At 42.8% G+C, this 27,623-nt stretch overlaps 1 protein-coding gene across 3 annotated transcripts in view; it reads left to right on the forward strand.

Moving 5' to 3' along the window:
- RBM18 (RNA binding motif protein 18) overlaps positions 1-27,623 on the forward strand; it is a 54,487-nt gene that overhangs the window by 22,461 nt on the left and 4,403 nt on the right. For all 3 annotated transcript variants that reach the window (XM_068248123.1, XM_068248121.1, XM_068248120.1), the window contains exons 4-5: positions 7,861-7,947; positions 11,947-12,032. In XM_068248123.1, coding sequence (XP_068104224.1) covers positions 7,861-7,947; positions 11,947-12,032 — 173 coding nt within the window. The remainder of the gene's footprint in view (positions 1-7,860; positions 7,948-11,946; positions 12,033-27,623) is intronic.

The following is a 27,623-nucleotide window of genomic DNA, read 5'->3' on the forward strand; positions in this document are numbered from 1 at the left end:
TTAATCCCAGTCACCCAGTGACCAATTGTGCAAAGTTTGAGAACCCTACCATTAAAAGTGTAAGAATTGCTGCGGTTTACATTTTCTCAGTGAAATTTGCATTTGTCTCCGCCTACTGATGACCCGGCATTGCCCGATTATGTATTTTGCAGGTGCTGGCTGCGCCCACTTTTCCTAACCCTAACACACAATTACTCAATTACTCAATGACCAAGTTTGTGAGCTTTGCGGTCTTTGGCATTAATAACATGCATTAAAATGAAACAAATCATATTGGCTGTTTGTGGCTCCACCCCCTTTTATAAATTTAAACCCCAGTCACCCAATGATCAACTGTACCAGGTTTGAGGCTTGTGCCATTAACAGTGCAATAATGGCAGCAATGAAATATTCCCCTGAAAAATCAATAGGTAATTTTTTATTGGCTTTTGTAGGCTCCACCCACTTTTCTGAATATTAACCCCAGTCACCCAGTAACCAACTGTGCAAAGTTTGAGAACCCTACCATTAACAGTGTAAGAATGGCTGCTGTTTACATTTTCCCAGTAAAATTTGTATTTGTCTCCGCCCACTTATGACCCTGCGTTGCCCGCTTATGTATTTGGCTGGTGTTGGCTGTGCCCACTTTCCTAACCCTAACACACAATGAATCAATTACTCAATTACCAAGTTTGTGAGCTTTGCGGTGTTTGGCAACAATAATTTGCATTGGAATGAAACAAATCTGTTTGGCTATTTGTGGCTCCACCCCCTTTCTGAAATTGAACCCTAGTCACCCAATGATCAACTGTACCAGGTTTGAGGCTTGTGCCATTGTTACGAGCGCTTCTGCAGCGTTTACTGCTGGCTGCAGTGGTATTGCAACCCAAGCAGTTCTGATGTCATTACATGCATTTGCTTGCATAGTTTGGTTTGCACTTAAACTAGTTGCTGATTCCATCTGCAGTCGCTCTGAAGTTAATGACAATTTAATATGCTTTTGTGAAAACAAACATTGCCTGCTGCAATGGAGTGGCAATCCCTTTCCTGCAGGCTGCATATCATTGTCTGCCTTTTCCTGCTGTCAGCCTGTGATTAATTACCATTCACTTGTGTGGGAATCTGCATGTCTGCTCCCATTGGATGACCTCAGTATAAAGAACTGCTTCCTGCAATGCTACATGGGCTACCATAGTCTCAGATTCTGTCTGTTACTCTGTGCGGCTCCCACCTCGTTCCTAGTCCGTGTAGACTGCGCTGACTCCTGCGAAGGGGTCAGCGAGTCCTCCTAGTTCTGCTCTTGTTTCTAGAAGTTGTTACTTTGCTTGTCTTGTCATATATTGGTTCATCGCCAATATATACGCATACTTGCACGTTTTGTTATTTTCCTTGTATTCGTGTTACGTTGATACATCAGTGTCGCTGATGTATACGTACACAAACTGTTTATATCCTGTGTTCAGTTAGTCAGCTTTTCAGCACGTTTTGGTAGTTTGCGCGTATCGTGATCACCCGTGCTGAGTTAGTTATCCTGCTCCTGGTTCTGTTTGTGGATTGCGTTCATCTCTGCGAAGAGATAGCGAATCCTTCTGAGTCCTGTTCCCTGTATTGCTCCAGTCCTAGTCAGTGTTCCTGCTTATGTCATATATCGGTTCATTGCCGATATATACATATGTTAGTCAGACGTTACAAATAGTTTCATTGATAGCTGTAATTGTAATACGCTAGGAAAACATACTTGTTGTATATTTGTCTGTGTTACGTTCATCTATCTTGATCCTCCTATTTCCTGACTATCCTGTCCTGTCTTTGTGAGGCACGCCATCGCTGCTACGCATTGGCTGCCTCATTCCAGTCTGTCTTGTTGTGGACGCTTGCTGTCACTAAGTAGTGGCTAGTTAAGCAAGCGTTCATTCTGTCTACCTGTCCTGATCTCCTCAGTTCTGGTTTTTGCGCTCAGCGCTACTTTGCGCTGAGACGTTATAACGAAAGCATTGTTTGTGGCTGTCAGATCTGCACCGGCTCTGTGCACCACAATCTCCTATTGGAGTCAGTCCTCTCCTCCACTAAACTGGGGATATCCTGATTCCTTGTGCTGGTGTGTGTACCTCCTCCACGTCAGCTTATGTGTTGCATGCTGACGGTGGAGAATAAGCCCACCAAGCCTAACAGCCATTAACAGTGCAAGAATGGCAGCAATGCAAATATTCCCCTTGAAAATCAATAGATTAATTTTGATTGGCTTTTATAGACTCCACCCACTTTTCTGAATATTAATCCCAGTCACCCAGCGACCAACTGTGCAAAGTTTGAGAACCCTACCATTAACAGTGTAAGAATGGCTGCAGTTTACATTTTCCAGTGAAATTTGTATTTGTCTCCGCCCCCTTTTTGGTTTCTGGGAATAAAAAGTATCCTATACTTTATTTCAGGTAATGTACTATGTGTGTGCCAAATTTCATTCAAATCTGTTCAGCCATTTTTGTGTGATCGAGTAACAAACATCCAAACATCTAAACATCCAAACTTTCCCATTTATTATATTAGTAGGATGTATTGATATAGTCTTGACATTTTCCCTAGCGCTTTACAGAGAACATCAAACAGTTCTCATCATTGGCATTGGGCAGCTGCTTCACCTGTCAACTGAAAACACCTTATGGAGCTCACAGCACTTTAGTTCCAGGGAAAGCATACATCTACCCTTGAATTTTTGAGGTGTGTGAGGACAACTAAACAGTCATAAATTCCCTTCAATCCATAATCCGAAAACAAAATTTATGTCAGATAGTGATTTGTTTCCTATTTTGTGTTACATTTTGTACATACCGTATTAGAAAATCTAACTACAACTGCATCTACAGGGCACCTTTGGTTGAAATTATTGCTGCCAAAGGAGGTTCAACCAATTATTAAATCCAAGGGTTCACATACTTTTTCCCCCTGCACTGTGAATGTTTACATGATGTGTTCAATAAAAACATGGAAACATTTAATTATTTGTGTGGTATTAGTTTAAGCAGACTGTGATTGTCTATTGTTGGGACTTAGATGAAGGTCAGATCACATTATATGACCAATTTGTGCAGAAATCCATATAAATCCAAAGGGTTCACATACTTTTTACTTCTACTGTAAGTAAAGGAAACAACTGAAACAATCACACATTTTTTTTACCAAGCTGAGCTCCAGGCATATAGCTATAACACATGTGGAATTCTTCTATTTGTAAAATGGTATAGTCCTATTCAGCCAGTCCTGTAAATCACTTAAGCCATACAGCACATCCGGCATAATCAGCTGTGTGTCCTCCATTTTCTTTTTTCTGCAACAACCAGGTCAAAGCCCTCCAGCTGGTCTGCTGATTGGACAGTGAGGAGGAGCAGCACATTGGTGAGCCAACATTCCGGTCTTCCCACTTATAATCAGATTTAGGCCTGGGGCCCAATAGAGCAGATTCAGCAGCGATTTGTGCTTACTAGGAATCGCCGGCGATTGCAAAAACTAGGCTAATGAAAGCCTATTGCAGTGATTCCACAGGAGCGACTACAATTTGCCCAAATTGCAATGACGGTGCTTACAGCATTTTGGAGCTAATTCATTCAGGAAATGCAGGGACTAAAATCGCAATCCCTGAATCGCACTGTTTTAGCAGCAAAATCACTCTAAAACGCTAGAGATTTGCGATCTCTTGTAGGCCCCATGCCTAATACTAAATAGTCACAGCAATTATTTGATGCTTCTGAAAGCTTGTTGACTGAAACAGGATAGTTTGTAAAAGTTCTGAGATGCCTTGCCCTACATTTACCCACACAGTAACACAGAACACTTCAAAAACAGAATAAACGGAAAATAACTGGACATTTTGTATTTATATAATCAAAATACAAAGCTTGTTAAAAGCAACTCAGCAGGGTTACTTGAGCCCTTTCAAAATTTAAAGTAGACCCAAATTAAAAATACAAGATTTCAGAAATAAAATCTGTTTTCTAAATTATAATAATAAATAGCAGCCTTTTTTCAGCTGCATGATGACAAATATAAAATATTTTAGATTTATTGGAGGAACCCCCTCCCTTCCTTTCATATTGCCAGGACAGAATCCGGCAGACTGGTGGACTAGGTGGTGTCTGGCAAAGGAGGAATTGCTAATGGCTGCCACCTGTATAACCCTAGTTATGAAAAGAAAAGGGTGAAAATGATGCACTGAAATGCTCATAGGCTTGATGGAGTGTTTATTTATCTTTGTATGTGTCAGAGTTCTGCAACTAAATATTTTGAATTAAAAAAAGTGTGGTTTGGGTCCGCTTTAAAACCACTTAACGACCGCCTAACGCCGATATGCGTTGGCAGGTCGCTAATGGTATAGCATGGAAACGGCCACTTGATCGAGCGGCCTTTCCATGCCAGTTCACGGAGGGTGTCTCCGTGAACAGTCTGCGAGCCGCCGATTGCGGCTCGCAGGCTAAATGTAAACACGCGGGGAAGAAATCCCCGCTGTTTACATCATACGGCGCTGCTGCGCAGCAGCGCCCTAAAGGAGATTGGCGATCCCCGGCCTCTGAGTGGCCGGGGATCGCCGGCATCTGATAGGCTGAAGCCTATCCTAAGCAGCGCAGGACGGATAGCCGTCCTGCACAGCCCACAGGCAAAGGTAGAGGGAGGGAAGGGGACAGAGGGTGGAAATCGCTGCGGAGGGGGGCTTTGAGGAGCCGCGACCCGCTACACGCAGTAAGCCGGCGGCGATCAGATCCCCCCAGCAGGACATCCCCCTAGTGGGGAAAAAAGGGGGGGGGGGAAGTCTGATCACCCTGCTGCAAACCTGATCTGTACTGTGGGCTGAAGAGCCCGCTCAGCACAGATCACCGCAGCAGAGCCTGGTCCTTAAGTGGTTAAGCAATGCCCTCAAGTGCCTTCAGAAGCAAAATTAACAAATCCTGTGGTACATTAGGGTGTACAGTATCCAGGCATTACATGAAGTTTATATAAAGAGATAAACAAGCCTATTCTGCACGAAATAGAGATGTAATCATTCTTCATTGAGTACTTAAATTTACTAGTAGGTGATTAAATGTTATGCATTTGCATAGTGTTCTGCTTTAACATCATTTTATTGATTTTACTTACTCGATTTATCTTAGCTCAGCTTTCTGACATGCCTGCAAAATGTATTTTTCTCCACCTTAAAAACCTTGTGAAAGTTAGCACCCACGATGCAGTTCATCTGAAGGGGTGTGCTTCTTTTTTTAGATTGTCCATGAGAGGGATTTGGTGTTGACATCATCACAGTCTATCAAAACAATACTTTATTGAACAATTATTGTTATAGAAAAGCTAAAACCTATTAAATCAGAAGAAATTAACACCACAAGGGTGGAGGAGATAGCACAATATGCATACTCCCTGATGGAAAGTTTTCATGAATCCATGAGCAAATTACAGCCCGTTGCTGTGGGAAGTGATCTTCCCCTGTAAAAGCTAGGAACCAGATCCAGGCAATGTCTCTGTTTCTCAAAGGTAAAGCAAGAGCTGTGCCCAATTAGTGAAACCATGAGGTACAGTATAAGCCAGAGGTTAAGTAAAGATCTCTATGTGTGAAATAAACTGACAATAGTGAAATAAATGCAGGAATGCTCATAAAACTGACATATGATAAGGCAGTGAATCAGGAAGAGACATAGTGGCACATCAGAAAAAAGTCATAACATTAACGCCATATGTACTGTAGTTACCAGACCGGAACCAGCGTGAAAAAGGCTGTAAGGGTCACTAGTAAGGATGGGATCGACAGTTTCCCACCCGTCTGTTCGACCACTTCGTCAGGAACTGTGACGTGATCTATCATCTTGTCTCCTTATATTTGAGATGCCAACGGGTAGCTGTCTCAGAAGTGGGGATCTGTGCATGTCTAACCCTTGTGGTGTTATAGGTCATTTCCTGTGTACTGGAAGGAGGTAAAGAGGCGTCCAATGTATATGTTACGGCCAAAACCCGAAGTTTGGCCGCTTTGCGTTGTGGCTGGCCACTTCGGGTTCTGGCCGGTCAATGTGCGAAGTGGCCATGGCGCTGCGGCCAATGTCCGAAATGAGCCGAATCCTGGCGGCTCCGATCATTTTCCCCAGCGCTGGCTCCGCCCCCCGCCTCCCTGCTATCGGCTTTCAGTCAGCCGGAGACACACAAGTGGCTTACCTCACAGACGACAACTCACTTTAGATAGAACAATTTAATAATAATAAGCACAGGCAACGCGTTTCGTGGGATCTAGCGCACTTCCTCAGGCCAATTAAAGTGCCGCTGTAGTCAAAAAGCCGCATTCGGGGCGCCTTTGACTGCAGCGGCACTTTATTTGGCGTGAGGAAGTGGGATTGATCCCACGAAACGCGTTGCCTGCGCTTATTATTATTAAATTGTTCTACCTAAAGTGAGTTGTCGTCTGTGAGGTAAGCCACCTAATTTTTCTTATTTTGATTGTTTTTAATGTGTTTTATATATACATTGGATGGCCCTTTACTCCTGTACCTTACTCCCCCGCTCTTGAGTGAGGGGAGTTACATACACCAGACCCAAGGTGGAATTCCGCTACCTTACGGGGTTCACAGTGCATGAGATTTTTTCCAAGAGAGCGACCTCCTCCAGGATTGCTGGCATACCTGAGTGGAGTTAGGTATAAGACACTCCACCTGTCTGATGTGGTCTGTTGCCCCTTGTGCAACCCACCTTTGTAGGTATTCCATTGTCTAAATTTTTTTTTTACATTTATCAACCTGTGACATACTGCACCATTTGGGCTCCCGTTGTCTTTGTGTTTTTTCCCCAGTACTTTATACTCCTGTGTATTGGATTTAGCTTTTATTTGTACCCGTAATTTTAAAGTATTTGTTTTTTTGGTTACTTATATTGTGGTGCAGCCTATTTGCAAGGGATCGCTTTCCTAGCTCTCGATCTATTTCTTTCATGCCTGGGCTACAACTTTGGAATATGGAATGTGCACAAATGATTTCTTTTGTATCCATATTGACAATGAGCTTACTGACAGATATGTCTAGCACTAGATTTTATAAAACCACACTCATTCTGGGGGTAAGTTTTTTATATATATATATATATATAAGTTGTTATAATGCAGACGACCTCAATATTTAAGTGGAAAAATATGTTTTTCTTGGAGTTCTGCTTTATGTTATCAGATATTTTAGTGTGGATGAATTAAAACTTGGCAAAGCCTGTTGGTTTGCAGATCTATACAGGAATCTGGTGGGTGATTTGTTTAAAGTTAACCTCCGGACTAAAAATCGACTCAGCAGAACTGAAAAGGCTTGGTGTTTCTTTAACAGTTTCACAGCATCAGAACTTTGTTTCTCTTATACAAGCCTCATTTTTTGCTGCACAGAAGAAAACTGCCCGGGCTTTTTTCCCCTGATGCTGTGCAAAGCATGATGGGATTTCTGATGTTGTTCTCATTCTGCTGTTTTGGTGCAATATTTATTTATTTTTTACATTCTGAATTTGACATTTGAAGCCTAGGGTGCGCAGCTGGGAGGAGTTATCAGGACACAGGACAGTTGGAATTGTCTTATGCTCCCTGTCACCTTCTTTCAACCAAAAAGATGGCTGCCCCCATGACAAAGATGGCAGCCCCCATGAATCACAAACATTTGCCTGTTCTTTTAAAACAGGGTGGGTAAGAGATTATATTACCTATATATTCTAATTAACATAACTAATGTAACTTGATGACAGTATGTTTGTTTAGGCTGAAGTTCCCCTTTAACCTATGCTCATGATTGTTGGGTTGACCCTTATGAACAAGAATTAGCATTGGCTGTAAGCTAAATACAGTAGTAGCTTGGTATGTAAACATATACTTTTTCTTTTGACCAGGAAGCAGAAAGGGCCATTCAGTGCCTAAATGGGAAGATGGCTCTGTCAAAGAAATTGGTGGTGAGATGGGCTCATGCACAAATCAAGGTAATCACACTTCACAGTTTTCTTTGCAGCATTAAGAGTACCTTACAAATTATGTTGTGTATATATATATAGCACATGTTCTAATGGACCTCTGTGCAGGCTGCCCTTGCCTGGAGTCTGCAGCAGCACATTTCCTGCCACCAATGTATGTTTTGAACACTGCAATATACGAAACATGGATCCAAACATATTCTTATTTTTATAGACATGTATTTATCCATAAAGCTGCTTGGAGTTATTCATGTGCAGAAAAACTGTTTGTTAAATATTCTGGTGTGAGAACCGTAATTTCTTATTGCAAAAGTATAGAGTATAGAGTTATTACGGTATATATTTTAGGGTCTTGAGAAATTGGTAGAAGTACCGTAATGTTTAACGAAATGCAAAATATAACAAATTATATAAACCAATAAAATCAGGCATATACAAGGCCAAGTATGCTCATTAAGAGCTCATATATAAACAAAAATCACAAATAAGCTAGACCTATTTATTTGATAGTACATGATGGAAATATTTACATTAAAGACAAGATTATAAGGACTATACACCTATAGGAAGCAAAGTCAGTTTAAAGATTACAATGTATAGATCATTTTTGATAGTGCACCATAGAGGCCTAGGCAACATTCAGTAAATCAAAAATAAATAAGAAGGAAGTGGCACACTTCATATGCTTAAAGTGAACCTGAAGTGGAAGCTTCCAACTACTAAGGTAAGTATATTTAATTCCTTTTTTTTTTCTTTTCCACATGCACACAGATTAGCTTATAGTAACAGACACTGAATAAATGAATCGATCTCTAGTAATGACATGTATAGGATCTCAATCCATAGTAAATAAATGGTAATTGGTAAATTCAAATGTCACGGAGGTACAGTACAGCAAAATAACAAGGTTTGTGACATCAACCATGCAGGAGGGGAAAACCCGGGTTATATGTGATAAGTGGCAAATTGAGTAGTCTGGGAGGGAAATTCCAAAACTTGCCACAGAACTGTGATATCTGCTAGGGATAAGCTATTATTATTTGGAATTATATAGCGCCAACATATTACTCAGTGCTGTACAATAAATTCGATTCCAAACAATGATACCGGGTGAATGACAACACATTACAGGTAATAAGCAATAAGATACAACAACACAGTACAGGTAATAAGATACCCAACACAGGTAATAATACAAGGCCAGATCATTCACTGGAGTGGTAGTCCCAATAATACAAGTTCACATTATTCTGGGTAGAGTGGGCAATCAAGTATGATACACAAGCAAAGAGGGCTCTGCCAAAGGCTTACAATCTAGAGGGGGGTGCACAGAAAAGGAGGGGGGGGGGTGCATCGAGAGATTCTCGGCAAAGAGAGTAAGGGTTGCGTTGAGGTTGGATCGGTCTCCTTGAAGAGGTGAATTTTGAGGGCTTGTTTGAAGGTGTTAGAGGAGCTAAGCCTGAAGGGCTGTGGTTGTTAGTCTGTCTTCATGTCTTTAGTAAAGAGGCTATCTGACTTGAAGGCTTGGTGAACTCTTACAATCTGTAAAAAGTAAAAAATCCACTTACCTGGGGCTTCCTCCAGCCCCCTGCATCCGTCCTGTGCCCTCGCTGCAGCTCCAGTGGCTCCCAGTCACCTCCGTTGGAGATGCCAACCTCGCCAGGTCAGCTTCTGGGTCGGCTTCTCCTGTGCTCCAGCATGCAGTCACTGGTCGCGCTGACGTCATCCAGACTGTATAGCGCAGGCGCAGAACTACTGCACATGCGCAGTACAGTCCGGGTGATGTCAGTGCGACTTTGAGAGCCGCTCGCACAAGCGCAGTGGACATCCTGCGCAGGACGGGACCCGGGCCACCAGCGGTGAGCGGAGCTGCAGCAAGGGCACAGGACGGCTGTCAGGGGCTGGAGGAAGCCCCAGGTAAGTGTATTTTTATTTTAATCAAGCTCTGTGTCCTGTAAGCTGACATACCAGTCTAGGAGGCAACATAGAGCTTTTGATTGGATCTGGGGTTCATGGACTATACTTATTATTATTATTATTATCATTATTATTATTATTATCATTATTACTATTATTTAATATTCATGTAGCACCGACATCTTACGCACCGCTGTACAGAGTATGTATTGTCTTTTAATTAATTGTCCCTCGGAGGAGCTCACAATCTAGTGCCTACCATAGTCTTATATCTATGTATGTATTTTGTAGTGTATGTATTGTAGTCTGGGGCCAATTTTTTTAGGGGGAAGCCAATTAACTTATCTGTATGTTTTGGGATATGTGAGGAAACCGGAGATCCCGGAGGAAACACGCAGACACGGGGAGAATATACAAACTCCTTGCAGATATTGACTTGGCTGGGATTCGAATCGGGGACCCAGCGCTGCAAGGCGAGAGCGCTAACCACTACACCACCGTGCTACTACGTATATACGGTTCCTAATCTGGACATTCATGAATCCACTCAAGACTTGAATATGTGATCTTTATTTTTATGGACATATCGTTGATTTAAAGGGACTCTGAAGCGAGAATAAATCTCGCTTCAGAGCTCATAGTTAGCAGGGGCATGTGTGCCCCTGCTAAACCGCCGCTATTGCGCCGCTAAACGGGGGTCCCTTCACCCCCAAACCCCCCCAAGACTTGGTCGCAGACTTGGTCGTTGCTTGAGGCAGGGCTAACGGCTGCAGCCCTGCCTCCAGTCGCGTCTATCAGCGGCGCATCGCCGCCTCTCCCCCGCCCCTCTCAGTGAAGGAAGACTGAGAGGGGCGGGGGAGAGGCTGAGATACGCGCTGACAGACGCGCGTGGGGCAGGGCTGCGGCGGTTAGCCCTGCCCCAACCAGGAAGCGCTCCCCCGCTGCACCGAGGGGATTTGGGGGTGAAGGGACCCCTGTTTAGCGGCGCGATAGCGGCGATTTAGCAGGGGCACACATGCCCCTGCTAACTATGAGGTCTGAAGCGAGATTTATTCTCGCTTCAGACTCTCTTTAAAGCAAATTGAGTACCATAAATACTATATTTTAAAATTAACCTCCCCATTAGGGAGTTTTGTAATAGTGTCTGTATGGTGGTCACAGTCTCCTCCATACAGTGCTGCAGTTTCATTTTCACAGCTTCAGCAAGCGTGTGCATGCCAGGAGATGTAGCTGGTAGGTGCGAGTGCAGAAATAGATTCACATCCATGGACCGCTTCTCCCAGCATGCATTGCAGAATCAGAAGTTGGGAAAATGAAACTGTGGCACTGGGCAGAGAAGATGGCGAGCACCATACAGACAAGAGGCCACAACACCTCCACAACGGCACACTATTACGAACCTCCCCCCATGGTGAGGTTCATTTAAACAAAAAATTATTATTTTTAATTATGGTGCTGAGTTAGCTTTAAGTAATGTGACTGTTCACTGGTTTATTTTTTTTTCTACATGTTCCTGAAATACAAATCTACTGGATGTGTATATTTACTGTATATGGATGTTTTTTATCTCGTTAATGTTGACTGGATGTACTTGGGTATTGTTATGTTTCTTTTTTGTTTTGTTTTTTGTATTCTTGGCTCATTGAGTATAACCTTAATTTAAAAAAAATCTGTGTAAAATAAAAAAAAACTGTACCATCAGGTTAATGCACCTGTTACCCAATTAGCAATACAGTGTCTGCTCGGCACAGGGAACTGGAGGCTCTGAAAGTTGCCAACATTTCAGGGGTACACATACCATTTCAAGAGGCTTTTCCAATGCAGAAGTTCCAATATGCAAGGCTTGCAGCTGCTGACAGGCTTGTTAATGGGAGTTGACTGCCATCCCTCCAACCACTAGAGGTCCCATTTAAGAGGTGCAAGACAGACTGCTCATTGCAAATACCCGATAGGCCATCTCTCTTCTCCTGCTAGACTGCATGTTTTGAAAACTTAAAATAGTTTAATAATACTGTTATACTCTAAAAATATATCATACCTACCTACCATTCACATGACTAATAAAAACCTATTTTATATATGTTATTGCAGAGGTATGATAATTACAAGAGTGAAAAGGTGTTACCAATCAGCTTAGAACCATCATCAAGCACTGAGCCAACGCAGTCTACACTGAGGTGAGATTAACTAGATCATTTGTGAACTTTTTGGTATTTTCTGGTTATCTGTATGAATGATTTTTAAAATGTGATGTTATTTTTGTCTTTCAACTAATCAATAGTACATTATTTACCAAATAACAATAGTAGCTGGAATTAGGAATTCCATCCAATTAATTGTGTTCCAATCGCCTCAACATTGAGTTGAACTGCCCTGTTAAATTATACTAGAGGCAAAAAATATAGGAGAAACAGAGGTAGCTGGCATGTATGCATCACTGCACCTGCGCTGGTTCGGCTGCGCGTGTCCCACATCGCGACCGAGGCCGGGAGTGTTCTGTGCATGTGTATAACGTAATTGTGACATCACGCGCATGCATAGCATTCTCCTGGCCTCGGTCACACGCAGTGGGACGCGCAGGCGCAGTGATGCCCGATTTCAGCTACCCGGAAGAGGGTGCCAGAGGGCAATTAGCAGCATCGTGGGACAGAAAAGAGAACTGGGTGAACGGTCAGGACGGCTCACCATACATGGCAGCTCCCCCCGTTTCTCCTATAACGTTTTGCCTCTAGTATCCTTTAAGGTGACAACAGCTGGGTGATGCATTCTGCGTTACGGCCATTGATCATCATCCGTACTGGGCATGAGCATGTAAGATCTGCACAGTCCCAGTAGAACAAAGCCACTCCTGCATGGCTTTTTTTTTTTCTTCCTCTTCCATGTAAGAAGCCGTGCATGCCCAGTATAAATGCTTTTGTCCATGACTGCATAACCTATTTGACTCACATTGGGTCAAATAAGTAAAGAGGGTCCCAACGTTGGATTGGTGGTCTGCAGGAGGATCTGGAACGCCTCTGGAGCATCTTTATTTTTCAACTCTTCAGGTGTACTTTTAAGATGTGGTATGCTGGATCATTAAGCAACCCTGGTAGACCTCAGGGGACACCTTATTGGCCGAGGATGTCCTGGCTAGTCACATTGGCTGTAGAAAGTCTATTGTTAGTATGTGGCTTAGAAAATTACACAATTCAATTCCCTTGCTTTTTGTCAGTCAAATATAATCAGAGTTAAGTAGAAGCAAATCAAAAGATATTTCAGTACAAGAGTTATTGAACCCCCTAAGAATCAAGAGTTAATTAATGCCACTTGCACAACTAATATAAACGGTGTAGCTGCATCGCACCACATAAATCATCATTCATATGACCCTGTGACACGGTGCTGCATCAGGGTCATATGCATAGCGCCGCCCCCTGTCTAGTGACGTACTCCCTGCTAGGAGAGAGATGGTGCTTGATGGTGCATGACCTGCAAGCCTAGAACTACATTATCTGTTACTTGGCAATTACCGTATCTCTGCTTACAGTCCCAGGTGGGGCTACGTCCTGCAAGCCTGGAATGCAACCTTTGTTTGGATTCATTACTGCATAAACTTTGCACTGAGTTTGCATCAACTTGTTGAAGTGGCTGAACGTTATTGCTTTCATCTCTGGAACTCAACTGTTTTCAGTCTGACACCTAACACCTTCCTTGGCAATCCAAATATTAATTCAATCTGACTTTCTTGAGTTGTATGATAGTAAATGTGCATTTATTAGTAAGACAAGGTGTTTTGTGCATTTCAGGTCTGTACTTCTCTATTAACTTATTTAAAATGCCTATCTGACTGAGATCCTAAGGTGGCCACACACCATACAATTGTTAAAATGTATTTTCAAATCAAAAGTTTACAATACATTTTTCTGATTGGTGAAAATGTTCAAATGTTATAATCAATGTATCGCACACATGTGTTCAATTTTTTTTCTCGAATTATGGGTCTATACATTAAAGAGAATCTGTATTGTTAAAATCGCTCAAAAGTAAACATACCAGTGCGTTAGGGGACATCTCCTATTACCCTCTGTCACAATTTCGCAGCTCCTCGCCGCATTAAAAGTGGTTAAAAACAGTTTTAAAAAGTTTGTTTGTAAACAAACAAAATGGCCACCAAAACAGGAAGTAGGTTGATGTACAGTATGTCCACACATAGAAAATGCATCCATACATAAGCAGGCTGTATACAGCATTCCTTTTGAATCTCAAGAGATCATTTGTGTGTTTCTTTCCCCCATGCACTGAAGTTTCAGGCTGCTCTTTTCTTCCTGCAAACAGCTTTGCCCTTGTTTGTAATTCCTCAGTATGTGAAAGCCCAGCCAGCTCAGAGGACGATTTATCCAGCTGATTAGAGCAGCTTCTCTCTTCTCTCTTATCTAAATAACACACAGGCAGTGTGCATAGAGGGGCCAGAAAGGGTGAGTTCATAGCAGAACCACAACACTGAAGAACTTGGCAGCCTTCCAGACACAGGCCGACAAGTCTGACAGGGGAAAGATACATTGATTTATTACAGAGACTGTCATAGTAGAAAGTGCTGCAGTTAGCTAGAACACATTAGAATAGCTTTTGGAACATGTAGGATGATAAAAAACAGGATGCAATTTTTGTTACGGAGTCTCTTTAAGAAATTGGCAATTTACCCTACACCATTCAATTTTCATAAAAAATGATCAGAAAAATCCACCACTCTTGATTCGACTTATTCCAAAATAAATGTGAAATTCAATCAGATTTCTCAAACAAATTAAAGTTCAGATTTTTCTGTACAACTTATCATTTTTATCAAATTGCCACAAAATTGGATCATTTTATTGTATTGTGTGTGGCCAGCTTAAAGGGAATATTAGAGCTCATTAAAAAAACTCATTCTTTTTACCCAGGGCTTCCTCCAGCCTCTTGCAGCTGACATGACCCATGCCACAGCTGCGGTGTGGAACATATCGGCTGCAAGGGGCTGGAGGAAGCTCCGAGTAAGTAGATTTTTATTTTTTTTAATGAGCTCGGACATTACCTTTAAGACTAGTTTCCAGTTGAGATGACAGTATAATTTTACTGGAGAGTTGTTCACCATTCTCCTACATCATTAACCACATAGAAAGTAGCCAGAAAGAATCTGAGAGGGGACAGCAGCCAGTCTCCCCACTGTGAGCGCAGATCCTCTGACCTCTCCCACCTCCTTCCTTTGATAATAAGTGTCTACTGAGCAGCAGTGCTGCTGTGTAGAGTTAAACTTTTAGCAGCAATGGGAACAGCTGGACAGTAATTGCTGCTCAGTAGCTGGTAACACCCTCTGTACTGCCAGTTCTTTGCTTTCTAGCTGACAATACTCACTGTGCAACATGTTCTATTCACATTAGCTGGCAATACCCACTGTACTGCCAGTTCTCTGCTCTCTACAGGGGTTCTCTGGGTCACATGACTAACTCTTCCAGAGGGAATTTCTCTGGAACAGCTGCGTCAAATAGCAGAAATATGTGAGCAATGGCATAGTTTCCTATTCACTTTTATGAAACATCTGGAAGGTTGAACTAGGGCTCTACGTAAGTTTTAAGATTTATTTCTGAATTTGGCGTTCTTTTACAGCTCAGTCACTTCGGATATTTATTGAACTTGCCAGTACGGAAAATCTGGCATGCTCAGGATGGTAAACATTTTTTACTAGCCTAAGGTCTTTAAACAAACAAGAGATTTAATGATTATGCTGATCCTGTCAATCTTGGAGCACAGTCAGTTGAGATAGATGGGTAGAAGGCTGATCAAACAAGCTGTCTGTTTCCAAGCAGCCAGGAAATGGAAGGGTAAATGTAGTCTACTAGCCCGAGGCAGTGCACTGGGCCAGGAAAGGTTAAGCTGATTGATTGAGCACTGATTGGTGTGCAGTTGGTTCAACAGGAAGCTCATTTACTCTAGGGAGCAGCACTGAACTTTAGGCTTGCAAAGTAAGGTCAGTTACAAATCAAGGATAAAAAGTGAACACTGTGTTGAGCTGTCTGCAGACTTTCTGCTTTCTCTTAGAACAGCTGAACCATACCCCAGACTGAATTTTATAGGCAAAGATTTTTTTTTCATTTCTCATGGAAAAACAAACACATGCATGCTCAATTTTGCATGGTCAAAAACATACCAGCTCATAAAGTCATAATAAACACATACATTGACTTTGAATGTTTTAATTTCTGGCAGTTTTTGAGCTATAGACTGTCTCCATTATCAGATGATAAAATAACAGCAGTGGCTGGCCTGTACCTCACACAAATTGATGCTCATGGGTCTAAGAGTTCATGGAAAATGATGGGATTAGTTGATGTATTTATAAAGTTCCAACATGATGTTCATCATTTGCTTAAAGAGAACCTGAGACGAACCTCAAGGAAGAAAACATATACATACCGAATAAGATGAAAGCCTCTGAATACTGTAGAGGCTATCTATACCCTCCTCAATGGTGTTGCCACTCACCAGGACCCTCTGAAAGATCTGGGCTACGTTCCTCTTCATACACAATCGCAGGCACACCTGTGCAGTAGTACACGAGCGGCCCTGGCTTACTCTGCAAGCTTGTCACGCAGGCGCTGTACAACCACACTCATTCTTGAAGAGGAGGGTGGCCCTGATGTAATTGCCAACAAGCCATTGTCAGATTCAGGGCTGTGAAGTTGGAGTCGAGGAGTCGGAGTCGGCAATTTTGGGCACCCGGAGTCGGAGTCGTGGATTCAGAAACTGAGGAGTCGGAGTCGTATTATTTTTGTACACAATCCACAGCCCTGTTAAGTATTAGACTAAGGAGTCGGAGTCGAGGAGTCGGAGTCTGAGCAATTTTGGGTACCGGGAGTCGGAGTTGGAGTCGGAGTCGTGGTTTCAGAAACTGAGGAGTCGGAGTTGGAGTCGAAGATTTTTGTACCGACTCCACAGCCCTGGTCAGATTTCTTTGGGGGTCCGGGAGTGGCAACGGAGGTTTGGAGGATGGTTTGAGAACGAAGCAGGTCATTTCAGCGCCCGGCGCTGCCATGTCGCATCTACTATACAACACGCCCTGCGCAAGGGTAATTCAGGGATCCACCAATCACCAGACCCTGATTTACATCTCCCTTCGAGACCAATACGTAAGCTATAGGAAGCTCTCTATAGGATCCAGAGGCTTCCCTTTTCAGTAAGTATGTGTTTTTGTTGTTGTTTTTTTTCACCCGGGTACTTTTTAAGTAGGCAGTGGTCACAGCAAATTAGACCCTTACAAATCTATCACCTGATCAAACTGATCACATGCTTTTCTTTAAGGTTTCACACAAAGGATCATCTTTTCCCCTACGTCAGTGTTTCTCAAACTTGTCCTCATGACTCCCTGAGGGTGCATGATTTACAGGCAACCTCACCTATGCACACGTGGGATGATTAGTGTCTCAGCTACCTGGAATACACCTAGTTAAGACTCGACCCCACCTGTGCATAGGTGAGGTTGCCTGCAAAACAAGCACCGTTGGGGAGTCACGAGGACAGGTTTGAGAAACGCCGCCCTACATTATTTATATCTTGACACTAAGGCTATCTTCACTCTATGTTGGAACGTCCACTCTGATGGATGAGCTGTTATCACCAATGGGGTCTGCTACAACCCCACAGCTGACGCACATCATTTATCATTTTATAAAAATGTATGCAGTCAGACTTTTCCACAGCAGACTCAGCCAGCCCGTAGAAGAGCATTGCAGTGTTCATTACCTCCATTTTTAGTTTGCTGCCTGATCTATTGAAATGCATTTCTCCTGCATCCCTTTTCTGTTTCCTGAGACCTGTGGTTCTTGCCCCACGAAAAAGCATTGCACCCATCTATCCTGAATGAGGTATTCTACTGCTTCTTACAAGAAGCGGTGCAGCACCACAAGCTGTACCACTCTCACTGGTTGCTGTGGAAATATAACTTGCTGCCCTATTTCTACAAGGAAGTTCAGGTAAGAGCAACACTTTATATGGGCTCAATTCTTTTTCCTTTGCTTATCCACTTAACCCCCAGATCACTTTTCAAAATGACCTGCACTTTAGCACACCCATATTTGCCTGATGGAATTAGACTGCCTTTTGTTTAGGCTGCCTGATGAGTAACATCTTTTCTCTCTTGTACAGAGACTCTTGTATAGAGATACATATTTTAGTGCTATGTGAGTCGTTGCTTAACTTCCTTGGCGGTAATCCCGAGCTGAGCTTGGGGTAGGAAAAAATAGTTTAGAACGGTCATCCCTAGCTCAGCTTGGGGTAGGCAAATACCTGGTTTTCCTGCTGTTTGGAGTCCCATGCGATCGGTACTGCACTGTGGGACTCCAGTCTTTTCTCCCCGACTGTCAGCTTCTCTCTCTGGCAGCCGGAATCCCCATGTCCCCGCTCTTCTTCCGGGGTCCCGGCAGCCAATCAGAACAGTGTGGCGGCAGTGCGGTTTTATGTCATGGGGGAGGTGCGGGAAATGTAAAAATTTTAAAGGTAATTGGCACAATTTCTGATTGTATTGGATACAAATGTGTAAAATACATTTACAGTGGGTTGCAAAAGTATTCGGCCCCCTTGAAGTTTTCCACACTTTGTCACATTACTGCCACAAACATGCATCAATTTTATTGGAATTCCACGTGAAAGACCAATATAAAGTGGTGCACATGTGAGAAGTGGATCGAAAATCATACATCATTCCAAACATTTTTTACAAATCAATAACTGCAAAGTGGTAGTGTGCGTAATTATTCAGCCCCCTGAGTCAATACTTTGTAGAACCACCTTTTGCTGCAATTACAGCTGCCAGTTTTTTAGGGTATGTCTCTACCAGCTTTGCACATCTAGAGACTGAAATCCTTGCCCATTCTTCTTTGCAAAACAGCTCTAGCTCAGTCAGATTAGATGGACAGCGTTTGTGAACAGCAGTTTTCAGATCTTGCAACAGATTCTCGATTGGATTTAGATCTGGACTTTGACTGGGCCATTCTAACACATAGATATGTTTTGTTTTAAACCATTCCATTGTTGCCCTGGCTTTATGTTTAGGGTCATTGTCCTGCTGGAAGGTGAACCTCCGCCCCAGTCTCCAGTCTGTTGCAGTCTCCAAGAGGTTTTCTTCCAAGTTTGCCCTGTATTTGGCTCCATCCATCTTCCCATCAACTCTGACCAGCTTCCCTGTCCCTGCTGAAGAGATGCACCCCCCGAGCATGATGCTGCCACCACTATATCTGACAGTGGGGATGGTGTGTTCAGAGTGATGTGCAGTGTTAGTTTTCCGCCACACATAGCGTTTTTCATTTTGGCCAAAAATTTCAATTTTGGTCTCATCTGACCAGAGCACCTTCTTCCACATGGTTGCTGTTTCCGCCTCATGGCTTGTGGCAAACTGCAAACGGGACTTCTTATGCTTTCTGTCAACAATGCCTTTCTTCTTGCTACTCTTCCATAAAGGCCAACTTTGTACAGTGCATGACTAATAGTTGTCCTATGGACAGAGTTTCCCACCTGAGCTGTAGATCTCTGCAGCTCGTCCAGAAACACCATGGGCCTCTTTACTGCATTTCTGATCAGCGCTCTCCTTGTTCGGCCTGTGAGTTTAGGTGGATGGCCTTGTCTTGGTAGGGTTACAGTTGTGCCATACTCCTTCCATTTCTGAATGATCGCTTGAACAGTGCCCCGTGGGATGTTCAAGGCTTTGGAAATCTTTTTGCAGCCTAAGCCTGCTTTAAATGTCTCAATAACTTGATCCCTGACCTGTCTTGTGTGTTCTTTGGACTTCACGGTGTTGTTGCTCCCAATATTCTCTTAGACAACCTCTGAGGCCCTCACAGAGCAGCTGTATTTGTACTGACATTAGATTACACACAGGTGCACTTTATTTAGTCATTAGCACTCATCAGGCAATGTCTATAGGCAACTGATTGCACTCAGATCAAAGGGGGCCGAATAATTATGCACACACCACTTTGCAGTTATTTATTTGTAAAAAATGTTTGGAATCATGTATGATTTTCGTTTAACTTCTCACGTGTACACCACTTTGTGTTGGTCTTTCACATGGAATTCCAATAAAATTGATTCATGTTTGTGGCAGTAACATGACAAAATGTGGAAAACTTCAAGGGGTCCGAATACTTTTGCAACCCACTGTATATCCAATGCATTATATCCATTTGGTTCCCAGCTACTTCTGAGCAAGTGCTTATGTGATCTGCTGATCTGCCTTATTGATTACCTGTTACCAATTTTTGCCTGGATTTTGACTACTCTCTGCCTGCTACCTGTACCCACCTCTGCCTGTATTTCGACTATTCTCTTTGCCTGCCGCCTGTACCGACCTCTGCCTGGATTTGACTACTCTCTGCCTGTCATCTACTATGGCACCAGCCTCAAGGCATCTCACATCGGAAGCACTGATGGAGTTTGAGGATAGCGATCCTGATCTGCAGTCACTGGCGGACTCGAGTGACAGCGATGCACCCGGAGATCTGTCAACTGACTCCATTACCACCAAAGTTAGTGATGTACGCATTTGGTGCCCAATTGACACTAATCAGGCTCTGCCTCCTCCCCCATGTTTCCCTTTTACTGGGAAGCCTGACCTGAAGATAGACTGCGAGCACAACCCACTGGCCTACTTGCAGCTCTTTTTCAATGATGCGGTCACCGCTATACGACAACAACTGGCTGTTCCACAAGGGCGCTTTTCAAGGAGAAGGACGTGGGAGCTGGTCATGTAGGAGGACTTTTCTTCGGACTAATTATTCTGCAGGGGGTAGTGGGGAAGCCCCTGCAGAAATGATATTGGTCTACAAATAAAATCATTGCTACCTCTTTCTTTGGCACGGTAATGTCTGAATACCGTTTCTGACTCATAATGAAATAGTTGCACTTTTCAGACAAAGGCACCTTTGATGAGTCCACCCACCCTGCGCCAAAGTTTAAAAAATTTGGGAGGTGTATCAGCTAGTAGTGCAAAACTTCTGAAACACTTGTGTACCCCAGAGGGACATAAGTGTTGATGAAAGCCTGATGGCCTACAAGGGGAGACTGAGTTGGATGCAGTACATCGCATCCAAGAGGGGCCGCTTTGGTGTGAAATCCTACATGATCTGTGAGTCAGCAACCGGATATATCCAGAATACCGTTCTTTATACCGGCAAAGGGACTCAATACATCCCCGCTTTCAGCAACTACAGACTGGTGACATCCTCTGTGCTGTCTTTGATTAAGCCTTTGCTAAACAAAGGCTACTGTGTAACCACAGATATTTTTTTCAGTTCCCCGGAACTTTTTGAATTTCTGATGAAAAAATAAAGCTGATGCCTACAGCACCGTTAGGCCTAAAGGTGGCCACACACCATACAATTAATAGATCCAATTTCCCGGAGCGTCAATCGGACAGCACCCCTGCTGAGACTTGTCTCCCTCCCTGACTGAGGACAGGAAGCTGAAAAACACTAAAAATTTGCATAGCAAATAGGCAGCAGCATAAGTAGGGAACAAGTACCTCCATCTTCAGTTCCGTTTCCTGTCCCCGGTCAGGATGCATGGGAGAGTCTCCTCTGGGTGCTATCCAGTCATGCGGCTGGGGCGGCGTGGGTTAGGACTCCTGGAGAAAGATCGTTCAGTGAACGATAGTGGGTCCTGCAGCGTGTTGGAGGCTACTCCTGAAGAGGCAGCGGCTTTATGGGCGCAGGCGCGCTACACAGGAAGTTCCGGTCTTCGAAACCGGAAGTCGTCATGCGCACGCGTCCCGCATGACGTAGCCACCCGGAAATGTGCAGACCAACAGCGCACAGGCCAATCAGGCGGCCGTGGCGGCGGAGATCATACACCTGAAGCAAATCAGGTAAATAAGTATTTAAAGCGGCAAATGTATCCATTCGTCATTCTGCTCTTTGAGTTTGACGATGGAGGACGCTGCAGGTTCTTCCTCTCTGCAGTCTGCAGAACCAGGCCTAGATCCCTCTCTGGCAAGTAGTATTGAAAATATTTACTTAGCCAGCATATATCTGTGTTAGAGGGAATATTGTATCTTACAGTCTTGTCTCTTATTTTTTCCTCTTTAGCCCAAAAGAACTGACAAAACTGATAAATTGGATAAACTCAATCCTCAGGCCAGTCAAGTGGGTGATTGTCTGTATTAATGCATGATGTATTTTTTGCTATGTTACAGATAGGCTAAAAAAGGTTTATGTTTGTTTATATTATAGACAAAAAAGGACAAGACTGATAAGAGTGTTCATCAGACCAGTCAAGATAGACATACAAAGAATGAGAGAAAGTGTGTTATCTGCAATACTCGTTTTGTAACCTCTTCAGCAAGAAAATTGTGTCAGGCCTGTACTGAGAAAGTAGTCAAGGATGAATCTCCTGTGTTGATGAAAGGATTTATGGGCTGGATGCGGGCTGAGATGGCATCAGCCATTAAAGAAATTAAAGACTCAGCTATAGCCTCTACTTCTGCTTCTATTCCAACAGTGTCCTCAGCAGATATTCCACGGATTCCTGAGAATACAGATAATACGGCCTCTGTTAATACCATGGATCCACCTGGGTCCCCGGTATCCTTAATACCCCCTTTGGTTCAAAAAAGTAAAAGAAATAGGGAGGATTCAGAAGCTTCTGAATTATCAGAAGGAGAAATTTCAGAGTTAGAAGATCTTTCTGCAGAAGAGGAGGCTGTTAAATCAGATAATCATCAAAGATTGGCCTTTGTCCAGAATTAATAAAAAGTCTTTTATCAGAAATGTACGAAACAATGGGTATAAAAGATGAACAAAAATCCTTGACACCGTTAGATGAGATGTATGTTGGTTTGGCGGATCCCCAATTTCAGGTTATTCCGGTTCATTCTTCCTTGAAGGATTTAATTAAGAAGGAATGGAGTAACCCTGAAAATAGGGCTTTTTGGCCTAGGTCTCTATCTAAAAAATATCCCTTTAGTCCTGAGGATCAGACTTTTTGGGGTTCTCCGCCCAAATTAGATCCTTCTCTGTCTAGAGTGTCAAGGAAAACTGACCTATTATTCGAGGATTTTGGTAATCTTAAAGATCCCATTGATAAAAAGTTGGACAATATCTTACGCAGAGCATGGGAATCATCCTCTCTTACTTTCAAGCCTGCAGTAGCTTCTACAGCTGTGACTCGGTCTCTTAAATCCTGGTTACTAGAAGTACAGACTAAGATTGCAATGGGAGTACCTAGGAATGAGATCCTGAACGACTTTCCTAAATTATTTAATGCAACTAATTATCTTACAGACGCAGCCGATGATACAGTAAAATTAACAGCAAGAACTACTGCTTTGGTAAATTCAGCAAGGAGGGGAGTATGGGTGAAAACGTGGAACGGTGATAATGCATCCAAGTCTAGACTGTGTGGTATCCCATGTGAAGGTTCCTTGTTATTTGGAGGAGACTCTGGATAGAACCGCTGATAATAAAAAGAACTTTCCAAATAAGAAAAGACCCTATCAACCTAGACGGTCCTTTCGAGGACCCATCAGGTCTGACCCAGGAGTTAAGCAGACCCAAAACAGGAAGAGATGGGCTCCCTATAGACCTCAGAAGTCCAAGACCAACTTTGCTCCCCCTAGTAGATCTGACAAGCAATGACGCCAGGATTCCGGTAGGAGGGAGACTGGCTCATTTTTTCGAGTTTTGGCAGATTCACATGACAAATCAGTGGTTACTAAAGATCATACTAGAAGGATACAGGATAGAATTCGATCAACCCCCACCACTAAAATTTCTGGTTACCCCCCTCCCAGTAGATCCAGAACGAGAGATATTTCTTCAACAGGAGATAATGTCCTTATTACAAAAAAGAGTTATAAGAGAGGTGCCATTATGTCAAAGGGGTCTAGGATGTTACTCACCAGTATTCCTAGTAAAAAAACCACAGGGAAGCTTCCGCTTCATTCTAAATCTCAAGGTCTTAAACAAGTGCATAAAGTACAGAAGGTTCAGAATGGACAACATTCACTCTGTCATTCATCTCCTACAGAAAGACTGTTTCCTGGCATCCTTAGACCTCAAGGATGCTTACTGGCACATCCCAATGCATCTCTCATCCCAACAGTATCTGAGATTCGCAGTTCCAATCGGAGGGAAGGTAAGACATTTTCAGTTTTCTGTTTTACCTTTCGGAATATCTTCAGCTCCATGGCTGTTTACTAAAGTAATTGCTGAAGTATTAGCCATCCTAAGATCGAGGTCCATTAATGTACTTGGATATTTAGACGATTTCTTGTTTTGGGGTCCTTCTCATGAATTTGTAATTACTCAAAGTCAGATAGCCATTGAGTTCCTCCAAAATTTGGGGTGGCTGATTAACTGGGAAAAGTCTTCTTTAACACCGAGTCAGTCCATGGAATTTTTAGGGTTCACTATTTCCACTAGGGAGGAAAGGACTTTTTTTGCCTGTTAGAAAAATATCTGTAATTACAGAATATATTTTTTCTTTTCAGAAAGCAAGGACAATTTCTCTAAGAAAGGCCATGTCTCTACTAGGACTTTTAACGGCCAGCTTTCCAGCAGTACAATGGAGCCAATTTCATGCGAGAATTCAGCAAATATGGATTCTAAAAGCTTGGAACAAGAAGTTGTCAATGCTGGACAAAAAGATATTGATACCCCACTATGTGAAAGTCTCCCTGATGTGGTGGCAGGATCAATCACACATCGCAGAAGGTCGTATGTGGAATTATCCGGTTCAGAAAGTGCTGACGACGGATGCCAGTTCCTGGGGATGGGGAGCCCACTTAGATTCCTTGCCAGCCCAGGGTCAATGGTCCAGGACAATGTCTTTGAAGTCATCAAACAGCAGAGAGCTGGAAGCAGTTTATCAGGCATTACAACACTTCAGTACTCCTCTCAAGAATACACATGTAACAGTCAGAACAGACAACAGCTGTGTAGTAGCATATCTGAACAGACAAGGGGGGACAAGGAGTATGACCTTATGGACCCAGACTTTTCGGATCGTTTCTTGGGCAGAAAACAATGTCAAATCCTTGACGGCAGTCCACCTGAAAGGCACATCAAATTCCCTGGCAGATTCCTTGAGCCGTTCAAAGTTAGACCAGAACGAATGGTCCCTCAATCATCGGGTTTATCAGCAGATAGTGGATCAATGGGAACTCCCGGAGGTGGATCTATTTGCCAGGAGAACGAATATGAAATGTCTAAAGTTTTGTTCCCTATATCCGCAGGACAATCCCTGGAAACTGGATGCATTCTCAATAAACTGGGGATCACATCTGATGTACGCTTTTCCGCCCATACCTCTTTTACCAAAGGTACTGAAGAAGATCATTCAGGATCAAGCCAAAGTAATTCTCATCGCTCCACTATGGCTAAAGAGACCTTGGTTCACATTACTTCAAGCTATAGCAGTCTCAAAACCGATCATACTCCCACTTCAAACAGATCTATTGAACCAGGGGCAAATTTTTCACCCGAATCTGAAACTCCTTCACCTCTCAGCATGGAGGCTGAATGGCGCATCTTGAAAGATAAAGGGTTCTCCAATAGGCTCACAGAAACTTTAATTCAAAGTAGGAAAAAAGTCACTCGGCAGATCTATAACAAAGCCTGGAAAGTGTTTAAGAGATGGTGTGCAGAAAGATCATTGGAAGCAACTTCATCATCTTCTGTATTGGAATTTCTTCAAAGTGGCTACGAAAAAGGTCTGAGTGCAAGTACGCTTAAGGTACAAGTTTCTGCATTAAGTGTTTTTCTAGAAAGAAAGTTAGCTCAAGAAGAGTTTGTTATTCGATTCTTTCAGGCACTAAAGAGATTGAGACCGGTGATGAGACCTAGAATTCCATCTTGGGACCTAAATACAGTTTTACAAGGACTCTGTGAAGCTCCGTTTGAGCCGATTGAAAATATATCAGACAAATATTTATCATTGAAAACAGCATTCCTTATTGCCAATACTACGGCTAGGAGAATAGGAGAAATTCAAGCATTATCAATAAGAGAACCATACTGCATAATATCGGATGATAGGGTTACGTTACGTCCAGATATTACCTTTTTACCAAAGGTAGTATCCAAATTTCATAGAACTCAAGATATCTTTTTACCCTCATTCTGTCAAGACCCAGCTAATGAGAAAGAAAAGAGGTTACACTGCTTGGATGTAAAGAGGTGTCTCATTCAATACTTGGAAATGACAAAACAGTGGAGGAAGTCCGACGCAATATTCGTTCTGTTTTCGGGAAAATTCAAGGGGAACAAAGCTTCTAGAGGAACATTATCCAGATGGATAAAACAGGCGATTGCTACTGCTTACAAGACTCAAAATAAACAGCTATCTTCCACAATTAAAGCTCACTCGACTAGAGGAGTCTCGGCATCTTGGGCAGAGAGGGCTGGGGCCACTATTGAGCAGATCTGCAGAGCTGCGACTTGGTCCAACCACAACACCTTCGTCAAGCATTATAGATTGAATGTTTTAGCTAGCACAGATTTAACTTATGGGAGAAAAGTATTACAGGCTGTAGTCCCTCCCTAAGAGAATAATCTTGGTTATCTCAGCAGGGGTGCTGTCCGATTGACGCTCCGGGAAAGATCAACTTACCTTCGGTAACGTCTTTTCCGGAAGTCAAGAGGACAGCACCCCTGCAACCCACCCTATGTTTGAGGGTTTATGAGGAATAAAGAATTACATTTTTTCAGCATCAATGGTTGTCCGTGTCTTTTTTATAACTGAAGATGGAGGTACTTGTTCCCTACTTATGCTGCTGCCTATTTGCTATGCAAATTTTTAGTGTTTTTCAGCTTCCTGTCCTCAGTCAGGGAGGGAGACAAGTCTCAGCAGGGGTGCTGTCCTCTTGACTTCCGGAAAAGACGTTACCGAAGGTAAGTTGATCTTTTTCGCTTCAATTTTTGATAATTTAGATCAGTTGTCCCAAAAAATTGAGAGCTTTTCATTGTTTTCGATTAATAAATCCGATCAAATTTCCCTTTTTTTTTATTTTGGGAGATTGGACATTTTGGAAATTTCAGACCAACTTTATCAAGAATTGTATGGTGTGTGATGGATTGACAGTTGCTTGATGTACAGTTCCAATCCATTTTTTTCGGAGCGTCCAATTATTTTATTAATGATTGGGGAAAAATTGAACATAGGTGTGTGGTACATTGGTCAGGTCATTGAATCCGCCTATAAGATATCTCTTAGATGGTACTGGGTGCCGGCCAGCGGTTGTGGGGTCAAGGGAGACATCCTCCACACTTTTTGGAGCTGTGTGATGCTATCCAGGTTTTGGTCCAGGATATTTAGGCTATTTCAGTCGTTATTTCATAAATCTGTTACAAGGGACCCCTGGGTAGCATTGCTACACTTTAAAAAATAATCCTTGACGCTTCGACAAGTGTTAGCGCATTTTATTTTTGTTGCTGCCAATCAGACTAAGCAAGTGCTTGTCGCACCCACTTTTTGAAGAACCGAAGAACAGGGTGACTTTGTTTATGGTACAGGAGCAAATGGCAGCTACTTTGGATGAGAGTTGATGCATTTCATAAAATCTGTGCTGTCTCCTAAGGTGTCGTGCTTGATTTTTTTTTCCACCCTTTTTTTTTCTTTTTCTTGGAAGTAAATCCTGGTGTGCCTGGACCTCTTTGGTCTGTTTCTTTCCTCTCTCTCTTCCTTTTTTCTTTTCCTTTATTTTTTATTTTTCTGCTGTTATGTGCTTGTACACACCTGCTTTTCTTTTTTCTGTTTGACACTTGAGA

Source organism: Hyperolius riggenbachi, chromosome 8 (assembly GCF_040937935.1).
Source record: "Hyperolius riggenbachi isolate aHypRig1 chromosome 8, aHypRig1.pri, whole genome shotgun sequence".
Lineage (NCBI taxonomy): Eukaryota > Metazoa > Chordata > Amphibia > Anura > Hyperoliidae > Hyperolius > Hyperolius riggenbachi.